The sequence below is a fragment of the Petaurus breviceps genome, unplaced genomic scaffold (genome assembly GCF_028583685.1).
Source record: "Petaurus breviceps papuanus isolate PSGF00001 unplaced genomic scaffold, PetGlider_PUasm1.0 90822, whole genome shotgun sequence".
In the NCBI taxonomy this organism is placed as follows: Eukaryota; Metazoa; Chordata; class Mammalia; order Diprotodontia; family Petauridae; genus Petaurus; species Petaurus breviceps.
Window position 1 is genome coordinate 11,354,803 of NW_027187351.1, and position 25,869 is coordinate 11,380,671.

The 25,869-nt window shown below is 41.4% G+C and overlaps 1 protein-coding gene and 1 pseudogene across 5 annotated transcripts in view; one reads left to right on the forward strand and one right to left on the reverse strand.

Moving 5' to 3' along the window:
- Nucleotides 1–3,000: 3,000 nt before the first annotated feature.
- Nucleotides 3,001–4,277, reverse strand: LOC138148034 (very-long-chain enoyl-CoA reductase pseudogene; annotated as a pseudogene).
- A 14,323-nt stretch (nucleotides 4,278–18,600) lies between these two features.
- ZNF451 (zinc finger protein 451) overlaps nucleotides 18,601–25,869 on the forward strand; it is a 135,580-nt gene continuing 128,311 nt past the window's right edge. For 4 of the 5 annotated variants that reach the window (XR_011164970.1, XM_069070678.1, XM_069070679.1 and 1 more), the window contains exons 1-2: nucleotides 18,601–19,243; nucleotides 19,883–19,960. Coding sequence is in view for 4 of the 5 variants with exons in the window: in XM_069070678.1 (XP_068926779.1) it covers nucleotides 18,626–19,243; nucleotides 19,883–19,960 (696 nt within the window). In the remaining variant the exon portion in view is untranslated. The remainder of the gene's footprint in view (nucleotides 19,244–19,882; nucleotides 19,961–25,869) is intronic. The other variant, XM_069070680.1, reaches the window with a different exon arrangement.

Here is a 25,869-nt window from a genome sequence, read left to right on the forward strand (position 1 = left end):
TGGGGTGGGAGGCTTGTTTTTCAGTAGATACTTTTTGATTGGCCAGTGGGTCAATAAGGTTGTTACATTCTCTGAGCCAGAAGAAGGCTATATAAGCCCTGATGTGTAGCTTTGTTTTGGGGGCTCACTTTGAGAAGTGTTCTGGGATTTGATCTGGATTCTGGGAAGCCGTTGTCCAGAGCCCCCCTGGCTTTGAAAAACCCAGATGTTGAAACCCAGATGTTGACTGGGTATGGATGTAATGGCTGGACAGTTTGGAAAGCTGTCTACTTGATCTGTTTCTGTCTTGATAATTCTGCCTGTATACTTTGAAGTTCGGGGTGCTGACCTTTTCCCCTGAACAAGGTAAACAATATATGTCTGACTGATTAAAGTAAGCTTGTTAACCCATTTTGAGTTGCTTTCCTTTATCAAAGCAGATCTAAGAACCTGTGGTGGCAGCAAACCCTGAGGACCCTTGGGGTGCTTGCAGCTACAGGGGGCAAAAGCCAACACACTACCAACTATTGGGTCCAAAAGTACACACTGCACTGACCTCTCACTTTGTCCTTAGCATCTAATGTGTTGATAATTCTGGACTGCCACAGCTGCTGGTGATCTGGAGCCCCTCCATCCAGTGGTTGGTCAGGCCCACCCTGGGGCTAAAACCTGGACGTTGGGCTAGGGTTGGCTCCCAAAGCACTGAGCTGACATTCCTGTTGGCCTGCCGGGCTGTTCTCTGCAGGAAGTTAGCTTCTCTGTGTCATTTTGTGGGTTCTGTAGCTCCAAAGTTTGTTCAGAATCCCCTTCTACATGGATTGGAGGTGGTAAGAGCCAGAGCCACAAGGAGGTCCTGTTTCTACTCCACCATCTTGATTCCTCCCCCTCAGCTCTGCCACTTTTATCTGTGTAACCTTGGGCACATAATCTCTCTGGGCATCAGTGTAGCAGCAAGCACCCCAGCGTCCCCAGGGTTGCTGCCACCACAGGTTCTTAGATCTGCTTTGTTAAAGGAAAGCAACTCAAAATGGATTAGCAAGCTTACTTTAATCAGTCAAACATATGTATCATTTACCTAGTTCAGGGGAAAAAGGTCAGCACCCCGAACTTCAGAATATACAGACAGAATTATCAAGACAGAGAAACAGATCAAGTAGATAGTTTCCAAACTGTCCAACCATTACATCCATACCAAATCAACATCTGGGTTTCAAAATCTGGGCTTTCAAAGCCAGGGTACTCTCAACAACAGCTTCCCAGTTTCATCTGATCAAATCACAGAACACTTCTCAAAGTGAGCCCCAAAACAAAGCTACACATCAGGGCTTATATATCCTTTTCCTAGCTCAGAGAATGTAACAACCTTATTGACTCACTGGCTAATCAAGAAGTATCTACTGAAAAACAAGTCTCCCACCCCAGGCTCCAGGTGCACTTTAGCCTAGGGGCAGGGAAGATCTTCAAATTTGCATTTCTATTACAATCAGTTTCTTCAGCTACAAAATGTTGCTGTTAGACTAAATAAACTCTTAGATCCCTTTGAGATTAAATCTACCGTGTTTCCCCGATAATAAGACCTATCCGGAAAATAAGCCCTCCCCTTACTGTGTAAGATTCCTCTAAAATAAGCCCTCCCCCGAAAATAAGCCCTATTGAGATTGCTACTGTAGTGATGGTGATCCCCTTTCGCTACACGCTACATTACGGTACCCTCTGTATGCACCGTTCCATCCCTCCCCCCGTGAAAACGCATGCCGCGCTCCGAGCTGCATCCAATCAGAGCTGCAGCAGTGAGCGCATCATCCTGTTCTTCCCCAGTGATTTGCTTATTGAATAAAGGTACATTTTTTTGTTCACATTTACCTGTTTATTAAAATTGCTGTCAATGTTCATTAAAATAAGCCCTCCCCTGAAAATAAGCCCTCTGGTGTTTTTCTGTCCAAAAAAAATAATAAGACAGTGTCCTATTATCGGGGAAACACGGGGTGTGATACTAAAAAAATTCATTAAAGTGGAAGACTAGGTTCATAAACCTTTGTCAGATTTGGGATGAAGTACAGGCACATAGTCTTTTTCTTTCTCTCTCTCTTGTTTTGTCACAGCAAATATACTCCAAAAAAAACAGAATAAAAGTTTCCCACAAAGTATACTATCACAAACACTTAAGCAAAAATGCTTAGAAGAGTGAGTGTAGCGGCAGCTAGGTGGTGCAGTGAATAGAGCATCAGCACTGGAGTCAGGAAGACCTGAGTTCAAATCCGGCCTCAGACATTTAATACAAAAACTAGCTGGGTGACCTTGAACAAGTCACTTAACCCCAATTGCCCTCTCCTCCCCCCTCCAAAAAGCAAAAAAAAAAAAGAGTGAGTGTGGCTGATGGTATATGTCACTTTCCATCTTTGTGGATTATCATTTGTTATTAGAAAGGAGGTACTGTGCTTTTACTTCAATAATTGATCAACAAATATTTGTTAAACATGTGTGAGGCATTATTTTAGACACTGATGATACAAGGACAAAAACAAAAGTCCTTGCACTCAAGCTTACATTTTATCAGATGAGACAGATGTACATGTATTTATATTTGTTGTTGTTCAGTCATGTCCATATCTTCATGACCCCCTTTTCGGGGCTTTCTTGCAAAGAAAGTGGAGTAGTTTACCATTTCCTTCCCCAGCTCATTTTACAGATGAAGAAACTGGGGCAAACAGGGTAAAATTACTCACCAAGGGTGACATAGCTAGTAAGTATGTGAGGCCAGATTTGAACTCACAATGTGACTTCCTGACTCCAGGCCTGGCACTATCCACTGCACGACCCAGCTGCCCTGTATTTAAATGTATATGTACACAATGAATTTAATGTAAATTTTTGGGAGAAGGGACTATAAACTGGGGAGATCAAGAAAGGCTTCTTTTATATTTAGTAGAATTTGAGTTGAGCTTTGAAGGAAAGTAGAGAATCTAGGAGGTACTAATAGCTTCTTTTCATTTAAAACAATTTATTTATATTTAACATTACTTTTTTTTTTTTTTTAGAATTAGAATGTTTTATTCCTGTAGCCAGAAAACAAGACCTTCTAAGACCGGTATTCCTCCTACAGAGCCCATGTTATGTTTGAGTCAGGAAAAGAGAGGGCCAAGCCCTCTGCCCAGACAACAGCTGAATTGACCCCAGGTCAGTATTGGGGGAAGAAGGGGAGGGGAGGGTAGAAGTCCTAGGCCCTATCCCAGGGCACAAAATCAGGGGCTAAGAAGCTGCCCAATGATGATCCCAAAGGGGAGAGGCCACTTCAAGAGGGCAGTTTAGAGAAGGAAAGGGATAATGAGAGAGTGTAGTGGGGGGTAATCCCGGAACCCCTTTAGGTAGCTGCGATGCTTCCTTTGGCCCAGATAGTCATTTGGATGAAGCCCACGAGGGAGAAGAGAGTCACGGGGAGGCACTGGGTCATGATGGCAAACCCAATCCAGGACCCCACTTCATATGTGTCATTGGGACATGACACCAGCAGGAACAGCCATGTGAAGGGATTCTTGGTTGGATAAGGTATCTTCCGAGTCTTGGAACCTGCTGGGCACAGATTCCTCAGAGCGATGTGAGTGGAGAAGTTACCTAGCTGGCAGAGCACAAAAATGCCAAGTGTCAGTTTCACCTGCTGACTACCATATGTTGGGGGAGTGTAGAGAGGATGGTTGATATAATAGGCCATCCAGGCAGCAAAGCCCCAGTAGTAGGTACAGTTCTTGAAGATGTTATGCAGGGGCATCGTCCCATGAGAGAAACCGTGAACAAACAACGTCTCCAGTAAATGCTTGATGTAGTGGAATGAGTGACAAATACAGGCAAGATGAACCATAGTGTGCCGGCTAGATGTGAAGTCACACTTGTGACCATAGATGAAGGGTACCCGGAAGTAAAATAGTAGGTAAATGAGGAAAGGGCCAGCATACTCTGTCAGGAATACCGTCACCCAGCTGATTTGGGCTCCCAGATCCCGGAAGTAAAGCATGACTGTGGTCCCTACAGGCAAGTTCTGCAGAATGTCCTCATCCTTCAAGGACTTGCCCTTAGGATCCAGTGACAGGGACTGCCGGGCAGCATACCACTGGGGATGTGATTTTGTGAAGAGGTTCTTGATCTCAGCAATGGTGGCATTGGGTTCCACCTTATTCAGGAAACAGAGCTTCTCCCGTGTCTTGGCATCCAGAATCTCCACCTCACAGTGCTTCATGGCTCCCTCTCACCCACGGGTTGCTGCTGCCTGCCAGCTCGTGACTACCACTGCTGAGCGCCTCGCTCCCCCTTAACATTACTTTTTAAAAAAATTTTTGAGTTCTGGATTTTTTCACTCCCTTCTATTGTGAAGGGAAGAAATGTGATATCAATTATACATGTGAAATCATGCAAAATATATTTCCATGTTAGCTATTTTGCAAAAAAAAAGGAAAAAGAAAAAATAAAACAAGAAAAATAAAGTAAAAAAATATGTTTCATTCTACATTCAGACTCCACAAGTTTTTTCTCTATAGGTGCACAGAATTTTTCATTATGAGCCCTTTGGAATTGTTTTGGATCACTTTATCGCTGAGGATAGCTAACTCATTCACTGTTGATCAATATTGTTTTTATTGTGTATAGTATTCTCCTGGTTCTGCTCACTTCACTTTGCATGAGTTCATGTAAATCTTCCCAGGTTTTTCTGAAACTATCCTGCTTATCATTTCTTATACCACAATGGTATTCCATTACAATCATATACCACAACTTGTTTGTCCATTCCCTGATTGATGGGAAATCTCCTCAGTTTCCAATTCTTTGCCATCACAAAAAGAACTGCTATAAATATTTTGTATGAATAAATCCTTTTCCCTTTTCTTTGATCTTTTTAGTATACAGGTTGAGTAGTGGTATTACTGGAACAAAGGGTGTGCAAGTTTTAGAGTTCTGGGCATGGTTCCAAATTGCTCTCCAGAATTTCAGTTATTTCAGTTCACAACTCCAACCACAATTTATTAGCTTCCCAATTTTCCCCCATGCTCTCCAGTATTCTTTTTTTTCTTTTTATGTTATATTAGCCAATCTGATAGGTGTGAGGTGGTACCTCAGAGTTATTTTAATTTGCATTTCTCTAATCAATAGTGATTTACAGTATTTTTTCATATAACTATAGATAGCTTTGATTTCTACTTCTGAAACCTGTCTGTTCATCTTCTTTGACAATTTATCAATTGGGGAATAATGTATCAAAAATTTGACTCTGTTCCTTATATTTTTCTTATCTTTATATTTATCAGCAAAACCTGCTGTAAATTCTCCACCCCACCCTATCCTCCCCAGTTTCTTCCATTCCTTCTAATCTTGGTTGCATTGATTTTGTTTGTGCAAAACCTATTTAATTTGATGTAGACAAAATTATCCACTTTACCTCCTATAATGCTATCTCCTGTTTGGTCAAATTCTTTCTTATCTGTAGATAAAGTAAAATTTTTCATGCTCCCCTAATTTGCTTATGTTATCCTTTATCTCTAAATCTTGAGATAAATGTACCCATCTTGACCTTTTCTTTATATATGGTGTGAAATATCAGATAGCAATTATTTCTACCAACATTGTTCACTGCATTTGACTCGTTTTGTTGCCATTTAATATCATCTTCAATTACACTGTTGTAAATTTGTATGTTGTTCTTTTGGTTCTGCTTTCTTCACTTTGCATTACTTTGTTCAAGTCTATTTCTCTAACTCCTCATATTTATGGTTCACAATGATATCCATTATATTCACAAGCCATAATTTGTTTTACCATTTTTCAGTCATCTACATTATTGATATTTTCTCCATCATTTTTCTAAGTCTAGACAATGAACAAAAGAAGAATCCAAGCCCTGATTTGCAAGGTTTGCCAATTTCCAAGGTTCGAATGCTTAACAATTATTCCACCAGCATAAGCTGACTCCAGCACAGCACTCGCTTGTATAAATAATAGCCATATGACCCTGGCCAGGTCACTTAACCTCTCACTGACCTAGGCAAGTCAACTGTAGAGCTGTTGCTGTTGTGTTTGTATTGGAATTTCTTTAATGAGAATTCCCTATAAAAATGAAAGTACAACTCAGGTAAAAAAATAAAATAAAATAAATAGAACCCTATATAAATTTAAAATGTTCAAAACTAGAAAACTGGTCATTTCAAAATTACTTGCATTTTTATGTATGGATAATCCATACATGAAATCCAAATCAAATTTGAAATTACTTATTTTTCTAGTCTCACTAATTCTTTTTTCCTTTATCATTCCATTATGCATTGCATGAAACACAGCTAGATCTATGTTCAATTCTATCATCTCTGTTATGCCTTTTAACATGAAAAATATAAGACTGAAGAAATGGTAAAAAAAAAAATTGCTTCTGAAGATGCTAACCCATTACTTGTGCAAGAGTAGAATAAGATGATCAAGTGGGATTAACTAAAATAATGTGAAATAAAATATGACAAATAATATGGAAATAATGTGACAAAATGGATAACATCAATAAACAACACCAAACAATTTGATTCTAAGTGATGATGCCTAGAATGGCAAAAGGTCCAAGGGATAGCAAAAATTAGAAATAACTCAAATTTGAGCTATTCCAAAAAGAAGAGCTATGTTTCTAGTTATCAGGAAGATAACCTAGATCTATAGACTATGGTAGAAAATTGCCACCAAAACATTGCAATTGTAGGAATAGTTTATTTGGATTGAAGATAATAAAAAGATTTGACAAAGTCAGATCAAAAAATATTTATTAAGTGCTTACTATGGTGCCAGATATTGTACTAAGCTCTGGCGACAAAAAATAAAAAGGCAAAAGACAGTCCCAGCCCTCAAAGAGCTCACAAGGACAGAGATAACGATCAAATAAATATGTATAAACCAGCTATTTACAAGATAAATAAGAAATAATTGAGAGAGAAGTCATTAGAATTAAGAGATTGGGAAAGCCTTCCAGTAGATGGGATTTTAATTAGGATTTAAAGGAGGCCACCGAAGCCAGTAAGGGGAGATTGTGCGGAGCCTTGACATCCCGCAGCAGGGCTGAAAAAGAGTTGCTTACCCAGAGGCTGCGAGAGTGTGCATAAAGGAGAGGAGACTCCCAGAGTGGTGGAAAATAGAGCCGTCTTTATTACCCCGTGTAGAAGCTTTTATAGGACGCTTCCTAATTGTTTTCCCCTGAGGACGTTGCGCACTTCTTTGTTCCCAGGCGCCAGAGTGGGGCTGAAGGGCGAAGACGACAGATCGCAGGCTTATCTCCAGGACATAACGCTCACACCTCTGTGTTTGAACTCCTTCCGGGGGTGGGCGGTGGGGGGGGGGACCGATTCAGTAGCGGGCTTATTCAGCCATCCAGGTCAGAGTCCTACTGGCCTGCGGTCCTCTCCAGGAGATAAAGGAGAGCGTTCTAGGGTATGGGGGACAGTAAGAGAAAATGTCAAGAGCCAAGAGATGGAATGTTTTGTTCGTGGAACAGCAAGGAGATCAATGTCACCGGATCAAAAAGTATGTGGTGGGGAATAAGGTGTAAGAAAACTGACAAGGTAGAAGGGAGTTAGCTTATAAAGGGCTTTAAATGCCAGAGATTTTTAAGTTTTGATCCTGGAGGTGACAGAAAGCCATTGTAGATTACTAAGTAAAGGGAGTGACATGGTCAGACCTGCTCTTCAGGAAAATGACTGGGGTGGCTGAATGGGGGACGGAATGGAGTGGGGAGACACTTAAGACAGGCAGACCCATCAGCAGGTTATTATAATAGTCCAGGTGTGAGGCGATGGGAGCCTGCACCAGAGTGGTAGCAGTGTTAGAGGAGAGAAAGGGGTGTACTTGAGAAATATTACAAAGGCAAAGTCACCAGACCTTGGTGACAGATTGGATATGAAAAGTGAGAGTGAAGAGTTAAGGATGACAAATTTTGAACCTAAGGAACTGGGAAGATGGTGTTGCCCTCTACAATAATAGGAAAGGTAGGAAATGGGGATGTATTAGAGGGAAAGATCCTTTTTTTTTTTTTTTTATCAAATGCTTTATTAACTTCTAGTGTATTACATCATTCATTTCTGCAAAATTTTGAGTTACAAATTTTCTCTCAATTTTTCCTCTACCCACCACCCCCAAATAGTGATCCCACTGGATATCCCCTCTTCCAATCTGCTCTCTCCCATGTCTTCTCTCATACCCCCTCCGACTTTCCAGTAGGGCACGGTGGATCTCTATGCCCCAGTGCCTGTATATCTTATTTACCAGTTACATGGAAAATAATATTGATAATAGTATATATATATATATATATATATTTTTTTTTTTAAAGCAATCAGGGTTAAGTAACTTGCTCAAGGTTACGCGGCCAGTTATTTCTGGGTGTGGTGCTGAGTATCTGAGCCCAGGATTCGATCTCCAGGTCATCCTGACACTGGAGCCGGTGCTCTTACTGGCTGTGCCACCTGGCCGCCCCCATATTTTTTAACATTTGATTTTAAACTTTGAATTCCAGATTCATTCTCTTCCTTCCTTGTCACCCACCCTTACTGGCAAGATAAGCAATTCAATATAGGTTGTACATGTGTAGCTATGCAAAACATTTCCATAGTAGATATATTGTGAAAGACTGACTATATTTCTCTTCCTCCCATCCCCCCCCCACTTGTTCTATTCTCTGCTTTGATCCTGTCCTTTTTCAAAAGTGGGTGCTTCCAACATCTCTCCCCCTCAACCTGCCCTCTCTTCCATCATCCCCCCTTTCATCCCCTTCCCCCCTACTTTCCTGTAGGGTGAGATACCCTATTTAGTGTGTATTAGAGGGAAAGATTCTAAGTTAGGTAGGATGAGAAACAGAAGAAAAGGGTATCCCAGAAATCTGGAGAGAAATTTCAAGCAAGAGAAGGTGATCAACAGTGTCAAAATCTGCAGGGATGTAGAGGAGAATTAGGATTGAAAAAAGGCCACTAGATTTGGCATCTAAGAGACCACCAGTAACTTTGGAGAAAGCAGTTTCAGTGAAATGATGGGGTTGGAAGCCAGGTTATAAGGGGTTAAGAAAAGAGTGAAAAGAGAGAAAATGGAGGCATTTTTTGTAGATGGCTTTTTTAAGAACTTCAGCTGCAAAGGCCAGAAAAAAGAAGAGGACAATAGCTAGTGGAGGGGGGGGCGGGGCTTGGAAGGATCAAGTGAAAGTTTTTTGAGGATGGAGAAGAAACAGGACTTGTTTGTAGGCAGTAGGGAATGAAGCCATAGAAAGTGAGAAATGAACATAAATAAAGTGATAGAGTAGGGAATGACAGAGGGGGCACTCTGTTGGAGAAGACAATATGTAATGAAACCAGTTGAGCAGCTAGATGGGTTAGGGTTAACCTTGGTAAGGAGTGAAATTTCTTCATCCTGTGAGAGAGGCTGTAAGGGTTATGGGATTTAAAGATCTTCCATGCCCCGTTGGACTTGCTGATGTAGCAGGAAGGGGCGGAGCAAGAGGAAGCGGAAGCCAAGCTAGCGTTCCTTCGGTGGCTGGCGGTGGTGGTGACGGCGGCAGCAGCAGAGGCAGTGGCAGCGCGAAGCCCTTTTTGAGTTAGGACAGATTTTACCCAAATCAGGATTAGCAGCTCAAGGAATACATGTATTGGCTGGAGTAATAGATTCTAATTATCAAGGAGAAATTGTTGTAACATTCCAGAATTTAAGTGAAAGGCCCATACAGATTCACAAGAATGATAGGATAGTTCAAGTGATTATTGTTCCTTGTAAAACAATGCCACTTGTAAAAACTGACCCTCCTTCCAAAATAACTGTCACAGGAACTGAAGGATTTGGTTCTACTGATAGAATAAAATCAGGAGCTAAAGTATGGGTAAAACGGAAGCCAGATGATCTTCCAAAGGCTGCAGAGATTATAGCATATGGAAGGGATAACACTGTAACTATTGTTTATTCTGGAGAAGATGATTACAAAATTGTACCCTTAACTCATTTATTCTACCATGAGTGAGGCTAAGATAGTCTGGTTATTGTCTCTTTGCTTTTTCTTGATTTTTTGTTTGTTCACCTTGTTTGTTAGATTTGTTTCCACAGGCTTGGTACCCTCCATCTGTAGATGCCTGATAGCTTAAGCTGGATGTCACCCCCTGTCTGCAACTGTGATGTGTCACCCTTGGACCTGGCATCAAGCATATTAAGAACTGACCTCTCAAATGGGACCCCTTAGGACAGGGACAGCTCTACATCCGATTTCAGCAGCAAGTAGCCATAGAAGAAGAGATCTTCACTCCTTACCACAAGATTTTGGGGCCCCATTTGTTCGGGGTGGGGGGAATGATGGGGAGCTTGTGCTCAAGCGCCACCCTAAAATATGGTTTTCTGTGTTTATTGTGTGCTATTCTTGTTATATTGTTGTGAAATTTTGTTGACACCAGTTATTCCTACTGTATTTTTGTCAAGTAAGGGACATGAAAGATCTTGGGGCCGAATGTAAGGGTTATGGGATTTAAAGATCTTCCATGCCCCGTTGGATTTGCTGATGTAGCAGGAAGGGGCGGAGCAAGAGGAAGCGGAAGCCAAGCTAGCGTTCCTGAGTTGGCTGGCGGTGGTGGTGACGGCGGCAGCAGCAGAGGCAGTGGCAGCGCGAAGCCCTTTTTGAGTTAGGACTGCTAAGGACTTTCTGCTAAGGACTCCTGCTGAGGACTGCCAGGGGCCGGAGCTGCTGGGAGCGCGCTTCCAGGACGCTGGGTGATTGCTGTGAGTGGGGAGAGGAGGACCTTTGCCTGAGGTAGCCTGTTCTGTTTTAAAGGCTTGAGAATGTGGGTGCTTTCTACTTTATCTACCTGTGCCAATATCATAACTACTCTGATGGCTTTCACTTTCTGGTTTTGGGACTCAGTCTTTTGGTATCTTAATAAATTTTCTAGTTTATTTCCTCATATGGCAAACATGACGTATTTTGTAATGGATAATTATATCAGCATATTTGTAATCTCTATAGGCATTGTGAATATGGCATTGCTGATACAGAGGCGAAGGAGAAAGTGGCAAGAGTCGTATCAGTGACATGAAATTAGGAAGAAGGGAAAGGAGGGAGCTCATGGCAAAAGCCTCAATTTTTTCTATAAAATTTGAGGCAAAGGTTCTTAACTGAGTAGATGAGAGGCAGAGTTGCTGTGGGAAGTCTGAAGAAGGATGAAAAGGTTTGGAAGAGCCACTGTGGAGAATGGAATAGTGAACTAAAGCAGCATAGTAGGATTTCCTAGCTGCAGTGAGGTATGGTTAGTTGTATAACAATAAATTGTAGCGAACTCAATCAGATTTTTCTCCACCTTCCTTCATTCAGTGTCACCTGTGTAGGAGTGAAGACAACAGATTCTGGAAGTGATCTGTGGGGCACAATATAGCAATGTTTTCTAGCCCGTGAAACAGGGAATCTTGGAGGCCTATGGAATTATTGCAATGGGGTTGTCCCTGTGCCTTTTCACTATATGATCCCCATGCCTGGAAAACATTTCTTACTTATTTGCACTATTCTGAATCCTATTTTTCCTTCAAGACTTGGCTTAAGCATCATCTTCTAGATGAATCCTTTTCTGAGTCCCCTGCTTGTATATTCCCTCCCAAACCTACCTTGCATTTATCTTGTATATATCATGCATATACTATACATATGTAATGTTTATATTTGTGTGTATAGGTATATATGTAATGTATGTATGTGTGTATGTATGCGTGTATGTATGTATGTATGTATGTAATGACTCTGGTGCATGTGCATCTCATTAGCTTGCTTAACTAATGCAACCTTTCCAGCAAAGCAGCTGAGAACCTTGAAAATAGAGGGATGTTCCATAACTGATTCTGTTTGGCTAACCATGGGTTTAGTTGGAAGCTTTTTTGATTGGGCATATAGGTAGAACTGTCTGTTGGAGTCTTCAGAAAGGTCTGAGTAGGCCTCTTTGCCTTCATTTATATCTGGGGGAGCTCAGTGACAATTCTGCTCATAGCTTCTAGTGAGAAACCATGCTCTAAGGGAAGCAGTAGGCCCCAAGAAATGGGCCCTAGTGCTTGTTCTTTTTCTGTTAGAGATGATGAGAGCAGAGGGGCATAACTTAGTGAGTTTGAAAGGTCATCATGAAGGTGCTTTGGAGTCCTAGCATTCTAGATTTTGGGTCCCAATCTAACTTTTGAAGCCAGGCAACATAGATGCCTGGAGGGGCAAGGGGCATTTTTTGGAAGCAACATTCTGGACCCATGCCAGAGAAAACTGAAGCAGAGGCTCATCTGACAGCAAGACTGCCTTTGGAATGTGAACTTAGTAGAACCTGAGTTAAATTTTGAGCCTACTGAGCCAGAAACCAAAGCAGTATAGGAACAGTATTTCCTGGAGATATTGGGGGAATTAGGTACAGCTAGATAGAGTTCTGGGTCTGGAGTCAGGAAGACTGATCTTCCTGAGTTCAAATCTGGCCTCAGATACATACTAGCTGTGTGATCCCACACAAGTCACAGTTTGACTCAGTTTTCTCATTTGTAAAATGAACTGGAGAAGGAATGACAAACAATTCCAGTATCTTTGCCAAGAAAATCCAAAAAATAATGTGAGGAAGAGTTGGACAACTGAAAAATGACTGAACAAAAATAAATTGGGGGTATTTGTACATTTTCTCCTGCCATATCTATGAGACAAAAATACCTTTGTAAAAACCAACTGATATTAAGTACTTAAATAGAGCTGGGGAACTAGACCTTGCCCTCCTTAATAAAAAGAGAGACCATAGCCACTGTGGGTTTGAGCCTATGGTAGAGAAAAGAGAAAAATCATAAATGTCTCAGGTTACTCTATAATCCTGAGAAGCAGTTGTAGCTAACTTGGCTCCAGGAGAAGGGTCAGAACATACTTATAGCACATGTTTGTGTACATAAATACATACATAGACACATACATATCTCCCCTAAGTACCTTTCTAATTTTCAAGAGTGGAGAAATTTGTATCTCCTCCTCCCTGTTCTTCTAACAACTTCACTTCTTTTATTATTATTATTATTATTTGCTTTTTGGAGGGCAATTGGGGTAAAGTGGCTTGCCCAAAGTCACATGGCTAGTAAGTGTGTCAAGTGTCCGAGGCTGGATTTGAAGTCAGGTCCTCCTGATTCCAGGGCCGGTGGTCTATTCACTGTGCCACCTAGTTGCCCCTTCTTTTATTATTTTATATAAGCTTTTATTAGTGTCTTATATTTCACATCACTATAGTAACCCCCCAGTATCCTTTTGCCCTTTCCCTTCCATAAAGCTATCCCACATAACAGTATTTTTTAAGACAAAAAAAGAGAAAAATCAGCACACCTAGTTGATCAATATATCCTTGAAGTCTGAAAATATGGGATATGTAAAACATTTGTTGACCTCCCACCTCTTCGGAGGGGTTGGGCTTAGCAGTGTCTTCTCATATCTCTTTTGATCCATGCTTGTTCCGTGTAATTTTACAACATTCCTTACTGTTTACATTGTTATAGATATTTTGCATATTATTTTCTTGGTTCTGCTTACTTCATTCTTAATCAGTTCATGTAGATCTTTCTATGCTTCTTTGTAGTCATTATATTCATCATTTCTTACACCATACTAATTTTCTTTTACATTCACATACCACAATTTGTTTAGCCATTTCTCAATCCATGGGAATCTACTTTGTTTCTAATTCTTTACTATCAAAAAAAGTGCTGCTATAAATATTTTGATGTATATGGGGAATTTCTTATCAATTACCTCCTTGGGGTATAAGGCTAGTAATGAAATTTTTGGATAAAAGGTAAAGGATATTTTAGCTACTTTATTTGTATAAGTCCAAACTGCATCCTAAAATGGTTATAACTGCTGCAAAGCACTACCAACGATACACTACTGTGTTTATCTTCTCACAACCCCTCCAACATTGACTATTCCCATCTTTGTCAATTTTGTCAATTTGAATGGTTTGAAAAGAAAACCTCAGGGTTGTTTTGATTTTCATTTCTCTTATTATTAATGATTTGGAGCATTCTTTCACATGGTTTTTAATACCTTGCAATTTTTCTAAAAGCTATTTGTTCATATCTTTTGACTAGTTGTTGTAAGATACATTTCTGCTGGATAGTTTTCCAGTTTTCCCAGTTTTTTTCTTTCAAATTGAGAGTTTTTCCCAAGTATTTTATGTTTTACAGTATTTCAAACACTGGGTTATTGAGTTTGACTGTTTCTGATTCTCCCTTGTCTACTGTGTTCCGTTGATCTATTTTTAAAACCAATACCACATGGTTTTGATAACTGCTGCTTTACAATATAATTTGAGTTCTGGAAGTGCTATTCCTTCTTTCTTACCTCTTTTCAAAATTTGCCTTGGTATTCTTGACCATTTATTTTTCCAAATAAATTTTGTTATTTTATCAAGTTTTGTGAAGTATCCTTTTGACAATGTAATTGGTTACAGTAGTAAAAGTATAAACTAACTTTCCTAGCGTTATCATTTTTATTATATTGGCATGGCCCAGTCATGAGTACTGAAAATAAAACTTCATTTTCCATTTATGATTTTAGTTTCTCTAATCCAATAATTCTCAACTTGGAGTCCCTGAACTTGAAAAAAAAATATGGGTAAATAGCTATTTCAGTAAATTGGTTTTCTTTATAATACTATGCAATTGTTTGCATTTAAAAGCATTATTATTCTTTTTATTAGCATTTTATTTTTCCCCAATTACAGGTAAAAACAATTTTCAACATTCATTTTTAAAACTGAGTTCCACATTCTCTCCCTTCCTTCTCAGCCTCATATTGAGGTGGCAAGAAATCTGATATAGGTTATATATATGTAGTCATGCAAAACATATTTCCATAGTAGTCATGTTGTAAAAGAAAACAGAGTGAAATAAAAACCTCAAGAAGAAAGTATACTTTGATCTACATTCAGATTCCATCAGTTCTTTCTCTGGGGATGGATAGCATTTTTCATCATAAATCCTTCAGAATTATTTTAAATTATTGGATTGCTAATAATAACTAAGTCATTCACAGTTCATCTTCTTACAATATTGCTATTCCTATGTACAATGTGCTCCTGGTTCTACTCATTTCTCTTTGCATCAGCCCATGCAGGAATTTCCAGGTTTTTCTGAGAGCATCTTGCTCATTATTTCTTATAGTACAAAAGGATTCCATCATAATCATATACCACAGTTTGTTTAACCATTCCCCAGTTGATGGGCATCCCTTCAATTTCCAATTCTTTGCCATCAGAAAAAGGCAAGCATTATTATTCTGAGAAGTCCATAGGCTTCACCAGACTTATGACACAAAAATGCAAAAAGCCTATTTCAATCCAAGTGAAATAAAAGCATAGTCACAATTAGTTTTCATGTGTCATACCATTCTACTAAAAACACACCATTGTGACCTTTTATAATTGAGTCTAGCAATTGATTTTGCAGATACAGATTATTTAGAGCAGATATTTTCCCCCTAATTCAAATACCTGTCTTTAGTTTCTGTATGATGTCCCTCATGTGGGCCATTACATATGGACAAGCCACTTCTTTCAATGCAGCCAGAAAAGGGACTCAATGAAATTACAAGGACAATGAGTCACATGAATATAAGTCAATATAGGAAGGCATTAGATATAATTTATCTGGAATGTAAATAAACTGTTGATAGTGAGGTTTGTTGTACCCCCAAGTTAGAGCTTTGATCAAAGCAGCCTTTTCACAAATTTACATATTATTTTAAGGAGATAATGGGAAGCTCCAATTTGCTTCTACTCCTGACTAGAGGAGATGCATCCAGTGCCTTAATTTTTATATATTTCTTCCTCTGAGTATCACTTGCATTTCCATGATATTTCTCCTGACTCTACAACAAATGCAGGGAATATCACTTCCTTGACAATGTAATTGAAAGGTTTTCTTTTTTAGATGTGATTTGAGAAGTAGAATTTCATCTAAAGTTAGCTGAAATTTTATTTTTTTGAGTGAGCATTATAGGGAAATAAAAAACAGTTGGGAACTTGTCAACATCGTCACCTCCCCCAGGCCTGTTTGTTTTTGTGTTTTTTTGTCTGTAGTAATTATTTTCTACCTACGGAAGAAAGGTATTTGGGAATGTGAACTTCCAAATATTTCTGCCAGAAGACTGAAATTTCCTTTACCCTACAGTACTTGACCAGGGTTTCAACAAAATCATTGTCCCTTCCACTGATCAAAGTATGCACTAGAATTTTTCCCTGAGCTGTCTGTAGCTCCGCTCAGATCAGGCATCTTATCCATTCGATATCTGAGTTAAGTAACACCACAGGCTGCATCATTGGAGAATAAATATATAAAGCCCCAATAGTATAGTTCTTACTCTTGCACGCAAATAAAATGCCAGCTATTATCTTCACCTTCTGCTTCCTCTAATTCCCCTTCTTTCTCTCCCTTTTGGAAGGGAACCACTCCTCCCTCAACTTCAGTAAGAAATTTGCCCCAGGCCCAGGTTCCTACTTTGAAAATCACAAGGAAGGATGGGAACCCTGTGGACTTTCCGAAAGGAAAAACAATCCAGGAATCCTGAGTTGTTCTGCTCTCCTACCCACCAATCAGGACTAACAGCTGAGACAAGTTTTCCCTTCCCCCTCTCCTCACCCTCCCCTGCTGCTGCTGCTGGATAAAAAAGTTATTAATCTGCTCCTGGAGGAATCCATCCTTCACCTAGCTGTTTATTGGAATGTATTCTCTTCTATTGTACGGCAGTTGACCTAAAATTGCCTTTGCCTACAAGTTAAATTTTGGCAAGTATCGGGAACCAAACCAAGCTTAATATCGATGAATTTGGGTTGCTCAGTCCAAACTGAAAAGATAGGTAACTACTGAAAGGTATAATAACTTTAATCCTTGCTTCTCCCCCTTGTCCACATTTCTTCTTTCTTACCCCAGGAATTACCCTCTGGAGAGTGATAGTTTTGGGGCAGAAATGTTTTTGAATATTGACCGCGGAAGCAAGATTTGGGGGCTGGGCTTCTGAAAAGTGACGTATCTTACCCTCCGCCTTGGTTGGCTGACACTCTTTCCCACACGTGGTTTTTGGGCGGAAGGTAAACACAACCATGTGGACTTGCTGGAAGCCACACCCCCACGCAAAGACACGTGGTTGCGGGGTGCTGTTAAACAACTACAGGAATCACGGGGTGCCTGCTGCTTATGCTTATTGGCTACAGAGTCAGCGAATAAAAACGAGAATGAAAACTATTGGGTGCAATTACAGCGGTTTCTCTCTACTCCCACCCACCCCACCATTGAGTCATTCATTCAGTGGCTCCTGTGTGTTCTCTGCTCCACTATAGTTTGACAGCCAGTTCCCCACGTGTCCTTCAGCGGGGGTGTGTCTTTTGGGGAGCCGGGGAGTTTTGTGTTTATAATCTGCTACTCCACTTGGGACAGTATGCATTTAATTCATAAATTTGTCAAATGTTAGGATGGGAAAGGACCCTTTAGCTTACTAATAGTATTCCCTACTTCATAGTTTCTTCTCAATCTTCCCTCGTCCCTAGAATTATTCTTGGCTCAAGAGCTAAAGGGCTAAAAATGGTGAGAGGCTGATGGTTATCCTATCAAGTGCCTTAAAGGCAACCAGTAATTGGATGAATTTATGTAGGACATCTAGCATCTGTTTGAGGCCACCTTTCCCAGGGTTCTCAAGGGATAATATTTTGTTCCCCACCTCCTTTTATATACATTCACTTCTGCTACTACAACACTGATGAGAATAGGCCAAAGTGGCCTACAAATGGCCAGAAGACTGTTACAGGACATCTAGGATTGGATACTACTAGGTATGACTATTTGTCAGCTAATCCTGGATATGGAGTAGAGAAAGCTTTGTTAGGCTCCCAAATCCGAATAATCACACCACTGGCTTATGGCTGACAGGATAATCTATGTTTTTTGGCCCTGTGTGTCACCACAGTTACTTTGAAAGGCCCATGAAGGCCCAAACCCCTTTATTACCATAATGACACATCCTTATGATTCTGCTTCTTTCGCTGTCCTTGTCATGGAAATGCCTGAGCTATGGGCCACACGAATTTAGAGGCTCTACCCATCCTTTCATCTATACTTATAGATATACAGGGCAATCATCCCTGCAGAGTTTCTTAAGGAAGCAGTATGGATTTGTGGACTGTTCTTCCAGTGCTAGTAGGAGACGGGGAAAGAGTGGAATAGGATTGTAGGGAAAAGGCGAGGGCAGAGATTTGATTTCCAGGCCAATGTTTTTTACTAGGGACAGGAAGGCCTAACGTGGAAATCAAAGAGGATGCACATATTTCATATTCAGTTGCCTTCTTCCACCCACGTTAACCTTCCTGAAAGAGGCCCTGCTTGTCGCTACACCACAGGAGGGTGCTGGGGTGGGGAAAGTCTAGGTGGGGGTAGGGTGTGAGAAAGGGCAACAAAGTGAGGGTCAACTAAAACAAGGTGAGGTAGGGTGCGGCTAAAATGAAAAACTCTAAAAAAACAAAAACTCTAAAACTCCTCCCCACTCCGGGGCCGTTTCAAACCACCTCTTTCCTCCACCTCCCGCTCACTCCTCCCACCAAGCATGCCCTGTCAGCGGGACTGACTACGCATGCTCCTCCGCGCTTCGCTCGCTCTAGGTTTTCCTGGTCGCGGTCTTTCTTTTTCCTCCTCGGGGCCCGTTTTGGACCGGGATAGAACAACAAATCCCAGAAGCCTGTGCGGTGGCCCGGGGATAGAACCGGGCAGTTACTGGAGAGAAGAGAGGAATAAGGAGTTCCTTGGGATTGGTTTTTTTCCGCAGCGGCGGCAGCAGGAGGCCAGCCAGCGCCTCGGCCTGTGGCTACTTTTGAAGTGGGAGCTCCCGTTGCTTCCTTTCCCTACCCCCTTTTCCCGCCGCCTTCCCCCCCCCCCCGCGTGTAGGCGGTCACGCGGGGGCGGGTCCCCTCTCGGTGGCAGCGGCGCGGAGAGGCGGGAAGAGACTGGGGAAAGAAAGAGCGGCGGCCGTGAGGGGTGCCCCGGCGGCTGCAGCAGCGACAGCTGCATTCACTCTAATAGTAGCAGCAGGAACCGCGGCGGCGGCGACGGAGAGGAGAAGATGTCAGAGGAACAGCCGGAAAAAAAGGGAGACCCGGCTTCCGAGGTGGGTGAAAAGCACAAGCCCGTGACCGCGACCGCCCCGAGGCTGCAGCCACCCAGCGGAGAGGACGGCGGGGGACGGAGTAGGAGGGTGGGTTCGGTTTCCTTCGGATGCTGGAGGGCCCTGATGCAACATCCACCCCAGCCCTGGGTGGGGGCGGGGAGGAGGGGGGCAGTAGCTGGAGAGCTGTTTCGGGAGCCGGTGGGGCCCGCTGCAGGATGGCATGGCGTGGCGTGGAAGGGGGCCTACCTGGTGCTAACCGGGCTGTTGCTTCAGCAACAATGGCCGGCGGCGGGGCTAAGTCCAGAGTTTTCTGCAGCTGTTGTTAACCGGCTCTGATGTGGCCCGCGGCTGATGAAGGAGGAGGAGACGAGCATTGTGAGATAGTGTTGTTGCTCAGCGCCCCGCGCGCCTCTCTCCTTATTTGGGGAGGTATTTGGAACCCAGTAACTCGGGCGATGGGGAAACTCACCTCACTTTCTTGCATCGACCCCCTCACCGCGCCCCCAGTTTCCATGAAAATATCGGGGCATGCCTCTGCCCTTCCTGTTACTTAGTTTGATTTGCATCTCAACATCGGGCTTCCCTGAATACTCTAGTGGGTTTCTTCCCTTTACTATTAGTTCCGGTTGCTCCTGCAGTGTACATCTTGAGGGAGTGAAAGAAAGTGGTATGAAGAACTACCTTGCTATAGAGTTAATAAAGAATGTTTTGGTTTGTGTTGTGCAGATAATGGAATTATCTTCAACTGACTCTGAGACTGAGTCACCAAAGGAAGACAATGAAGATGACATTCAGTTTGTTAGTGTAAGTAGCCATTGCATTCACTTTTACCATAGTAAACGATGCCTTTAAACCGTCCGTACACGGTAATAATAATAGCTAGCATCTCTGTTGGGGTTTCAGAGCGTTTTTAGGCATTAACTTGTTTTGAGCCACAAACAACCCGGTGAGGTTTATATTAAAATTATTATCCCCATTTTACAGATGAAGAAAGTGAAGCACCAGAGAGGTTAATAATGGGACTTGCTACTTGAGTAGCAGCAAGGAATTGTCACATCCAGAATTCTAGCTTTTTTTTTTTTTCCTAACTCCAAGCCTCACACATAAAGTCTGTTTAGAACAAGAAGTGACCTTGGAGAACATCTGAACCAACTTCCTCAAAGTGAGACTTAGAAAAGATGTGACTTGTTCAAGGTAACAATTTGGAAATGGCATCCTGCGGAACAGCCTACATGCCTCTTCCTCCTTATTTCTGTGTCTTGCTATTTTTTCTACACTGTAATACCTGCACTAGTTTGGTTTTCAGCTGTTAAGCAACTTCACCTTTCTGGAAGAGGCATGGCAGTTGAGAAGCATAGAAGCATCTAAGAAGCTAAAGTAGATATTACAAAGTTCACACACTTCAGTTCACCAAATATTCATCATCCATTTGTTATTTGAAAGATACTACTAGGTGCTAGACTTATTAAAGATGAAACAAGGCAATTTCTCCAAATTTTGCTGCCTGACCATGGAGATAAAACATATACATAAGTAAGCATATACAATGTAGAATACAAAAGGTAAAAAGAGAGAGCTAAAGTGCTGTGAGGAATTTGAGAATGATCATATTTCAGGTAGAAGAGTAGTTCCCAGGGCTTCATAGAGGAGGTGAAACCTGAGTTGAGCCATGAGATTTTCAAGAGGGGACTGTTAGCCGCTAGAGGTAGGGGAGCAGGATGAGTAAAAAGCCCAGAGAGAGTAGAGGGCAGAATCAAAATGGCCAGAGGGGAAAAAAAACTAGAAAGGTATCTTTGAGAGAATATATAGATGACCTTGAAAATACCAAGGACAGGAACTTATAAATAGGTGTGGGGGTCACCAAAGTTTTTTTGAGGAGAGGAATAACATGATGAGAGCAGTATGATAGGAAGTTTATACATTGGGTGATTTGGAGAAGGAATAGATTGGAGACAGGAAGGACCAGATAATGAAACATTTTCTTTGTAGTAGTTCCAAATTCAAGAAAGGTAATGAAGATCTGAGCTAGGGTGGTTGCAGTGGGAATTGAGAGGAGAATATAGACGAAATATTGCAGAGGTAAAATAGACACAGATTTTGGCAACAGTTTGGATATGAGGGAGAAGAAAAAGTCAAAAATGACTTGGAGATGATTAGTCTAGGTGACCCAGGAGGTTTACGGTACCATCAATAGAGAATAAAAGAAGTAAAATAGGTAATAAAGTAGGGGTAATGGAAGGTTTTGGGAATGAGATTTGGTGTTTAGTTTTGGGCATATTGCGTTTCAGGGTCATAGCCTATTTGCTATTTATTGTTTTAGGCACACTAACAAGTATTAGTGATCTCTTAAGTTCAGTCAGCTGGACTGGAAAGGAGCTACTGTAGAATGTAGTTAAGCACAAGGACTGCATCTTCAGTAAATAGAAAGCAGATCCCAAACCCCTCAAAAGCATAACTTGTGTTAGGATCATTTATTGTTGAGGCAAAATTCCCCTTTTAGTCAATAATCCTGTGCTATCAAGAATGTTCATTTATGTTGAGTATATATTTTAGACAGTATTTACGTACAAAGTAGATGAGAGTTTTGGTGCTTAAAAATAAAGTCATCATATTGTTGAAAGACCACAGGTATTGGATTTAGAAGACCTAAGTTAAAGCTCTGTCTTCTATTAGTTGTGCTACCTTTCAAGTTGTAAGGAAAACTATGCTACTATTACTGTTATTGTATTAAATCCTCAGTCATCCAGAACAACTTAATTTGGCTAAGGTTTTATAGTAATTCTGATTTTCTTAGAGCAGGGGTAGGGAAGCTGTGGTGTCAAGGCCAGGTATGGCCCTCCACCTCCCCTCAAGTGAGGCCCTTTGACTGAATCCAAACTTCACAGAACAAATCGCCTCAATAAAAAGGTTTGTTCTGTGAAGTTTGGATTTAGTCAAGGGGCTGCATTTGAGGACCTAGAGGGCCACATGTTTCCCTAGATCCTTTAGGACCTAGAGTATCTCTTCTTGTTTATCTTGGTTGGCACATGGTTAAGGCCTAGTAAATAAATCAGTGGTTATGAAATATTTAGGCCATTATTTGGTCTAATTGTTACTCAAGTAATTTATTTTTTATTTTTTAATTTTTTTGCTTTTTGGAAGGCAATTGGGGTTACGTGACTTGCCCAAGGTCACACGGCTAGTAAGTATTAAGTGTCTGAGGCCAAATTTGAACTCAGTTCCTCCTGACTCTGGGCTGGTGCTCTATTCTCCACCTACCCTCCCCTATTCAAGTAATTTAGTAAGATTGTTTGGAAAGTCTTCACTAAAACAAACCCCTTGTTTTCTTACTAATTCCGGTAGGATGGATAGTCTGTCCCTAGTACTTGGAAACATAAATTATGTTTGGTACAGTGGGAAGAATTATTAGATTTGTAGTCTTAAGGGCCTGGGTTTGAATTGCAGCCCTGCTAGTTTATACTGTATCATGTGTCACCCACTCTGAGCCTCAGTTTCTCCTCTGTATACATAGTGGTTTGGACTAGCTGATCTCTTCAAGAGCTTCTAGAGGTAAAATTTATGCTTTTACTATGAGTCATTAGGACATACATGTGGGACCAATTTAATATTAAACATAATATATATAAATCTGAGAGATGAGTATAACTTCTCAGTAGGATGGTGCAGACCAGTTAGTATTTTTAGCTTGTCTTCTTAGAAGGTAGTAGTTTTTTTAAAAAACAAGTGGTTGTTGCATCATAACTCCTTTTTTACTCAGGTGAGCAAGATTGCTTACCAGAGATCATATGTATACTTCTAACCTGATCACAGCATCATTTATTCTTAGCCATAGTACTGAGAATTGGAGGAAAAAATTAAACCCTAAGACTCAGATACTTTCTAGTTGTGTGACCCCTGGGTAAGTCTTAACCCTGCTTGCCTCAGTTCTTCATCTGTAAAATGAGCTGGAGAAGGAAATGGCAAACCATTCTAGTACTTTGCCAAGAAAACCCCAAATGGGGTCATAGAGAAAAACTACTCAACAATGAGATAAGAATCTAAAAAAGCTACAACACTCACTTTTTTCCCCAATTTTTAAAAAATGCTTTATTAACTTCTGATTTACATTATTCGTTCCCGCCCGATTTTGAGTTACACATTTTCTCCCCATTTTTCCCCCACCCATCCCCCCAAAACAGCAGTCCCACAGGATATCCCCACCTCCAATCTGCTCTCTCCCTTATTTTCTCCCATACCAGTTTCGACTTTTCCAGTGGATCTCTATGCCTCAGTGCCTGTATATCTTATTTCTTAATTACATGTTATACATACATACATATACACACACACACACACACACATATATATATACATATATATTTGAATACTGGATTTTAAAATTTTCAATTCCAGACTTATTCCCTTCCCCCCTGCCACCCACCCCCACTGGGAAGACAAGCAGTTCAGTATAGGTTGTACATGTGCGGCTAATGCAAAACAATAACAGTAGATATATTGTAAAAGACTGACTATATTTCCCTCCTTCCTATCCCACCTCCCACTTGTTCTATTCTCTACTTTGATCCTGTCCCTTTTCAAAAGTGGGTGCTTCCAACTTCCCTCCCCCCCAGCCTGCCCTCCCTTCCATTGTCCCCCCTCTCACCCCCTTTCCCCCCTATTCTCCTGGAGGGTGAGATCCCCTATTTAGTGTGTATTTCACTCCTTCCTCAAGCCAGATGCAATGGGAATAAGGTTGACCCATTCCCTTTTGCCTTCCTATTCTTCCCCTCCATTATAACCATTTTCCCTTGCCTCTTCTGTATGAGATAGTTTGCCCCAATCTGTCTCTCCCCATCTCCTCTCACCTCTTAATTTCACCTTTTAAGTAAGTATCATCCCTTCCTGTTAAATTGGTCCTGTGCCCTCTATCTATGTATACCTGTAAACATATATACACACATTCACATATGTATTCATATTCCCATATACCCTCATATATAGACATCTATATATATATATTTCTAATCCCTTCAACTACTTAGAAAAGTTTCATAAGTTACAATTATTGTTTTTCCATGTAGGAATGTAAATAGTTCAGCTTTGATAAGTTCCTTATGATTTCTTTTCCCTGTTTACCTTCTCATGCTTCTCTTGCTTCTTGTATCTGAATGTCAGATTTTCTATTCAACGCTGGTTTTTTCAGCAAGAATGCTTAAAAGTCCTCTATTCCACTGAATGACCATATTTTCCCCTGAAACATGATACTCAGTTTTGCTGGGTAGGTGACTCTTGGTTTTAATCCCAGCTCCCTTGATATCTGGAATATCACATTCCAAGCCCTTCGATCCCTCAGTGTAGAAGCTGCCAGATCCTGGGTTATCCTGATTGTGTTTCCACAATATTCAAATTGTTTCTTCCTGGCTGCTTGTAATATTCTCTCCTTAATCTGGGAATTCTGGAGCCTGGCTATAATATTCCTAGGAGTTTTCTTTTTGGGATCTTTTCCAGGAGGTGATCGGTGGATTCTTTCCACCTCTATTTTGCCCTCTGGTACTAAAACATCAGGGCAGTTTTCTTTGAGAACTTCCTGGAGGATGATTTCTAGGTTCTTACTTTGGTCATGGCTTTCAGGCAGTCCAATAATTTTTAAATTATCTCCTGGATCTATTTTCCAGGTCAGTGGTTTTTCCCATGAGATATTTCACATTGCCTTTTATTCTTTCATTTGTTTGGATCTATTTAACAGCATCTTGATTTCTCATAAAGTCATTAGCTTCCATTTGCTCCAATCTAATTCTGAAGCAATGATTCTCCTCATTGAGCTTTTGAGATTCTTTTTCCATCTGGCAAATTCGACTTCTTAAGGCATTCTTCTCCTCATTGCCTTTTTGAGCCTCCTTTGCCACTTGAGTCAGTCTGTTTTTTAAGGTTTGATTTTCCTCAGTCAGGCTGTTGACTCTCATTTCATAATTTTCTTGCATTGTTCCCATTTCTCTTCCCAATTTTTCCTCCACTTCCCTTATCTGCTTCTTAAGGTCCTCTATGGCCTGTAACCAGCTTATATTTTCCTTTGAAGCTTTTGGTGCAGGAGTTCTGACTTCACTGTTTTCCTCCTGTTCCATGCTTTGCTCCTTCTTGTCCCCAAAATAGGAGTGTAATGTTGGAATCTTCTGTCTGTTTTGTTTCCTTTGCCTGCTCATTTTGCCACTCAATTATTTGACTTCTGGGCTTTTTGCCACAGTAGGACTCTGCCACCAGACAGGGGAGTTTTCATCCCAAACACTGGGGTTTTCTCAGCTGCCGGAGGTATTAGATGGGTGCCCTCTGTGAGGTCTCCACACCCTCTGGCAAGCTGGACACACACCCCAGGACCTCCACCCTAGACTGCAATCCAGACCCAAGCAGGTTAAAGCAAGAGCGATTACCCCTCAGACTGGTGCTTGGTCCCCCTACACTCGGCAGGCCAGGAGCTGAAGACGCCATGTGGGGCTGCCTCGCTATGGCGTCTCAGCGGTTTCTCGCCCTGGGGGTAAAAGCCACACACTCCCACTTACTGGGTCCCAAAGTCCAGACTGCACTGACCTTTCACCTTGTTCTTTGCATCTATGTATTGATAAATCTGGAAATGGCCACAGCTGCTGCTGATCTGGAGTCCCTCTGGCAGGCAGCTGGTCAGGCCTGCCCTAGGGCTAAAGCCTGGGGGGGGGCTGGGTTTGGCTCTCAGAGCCCTGCGC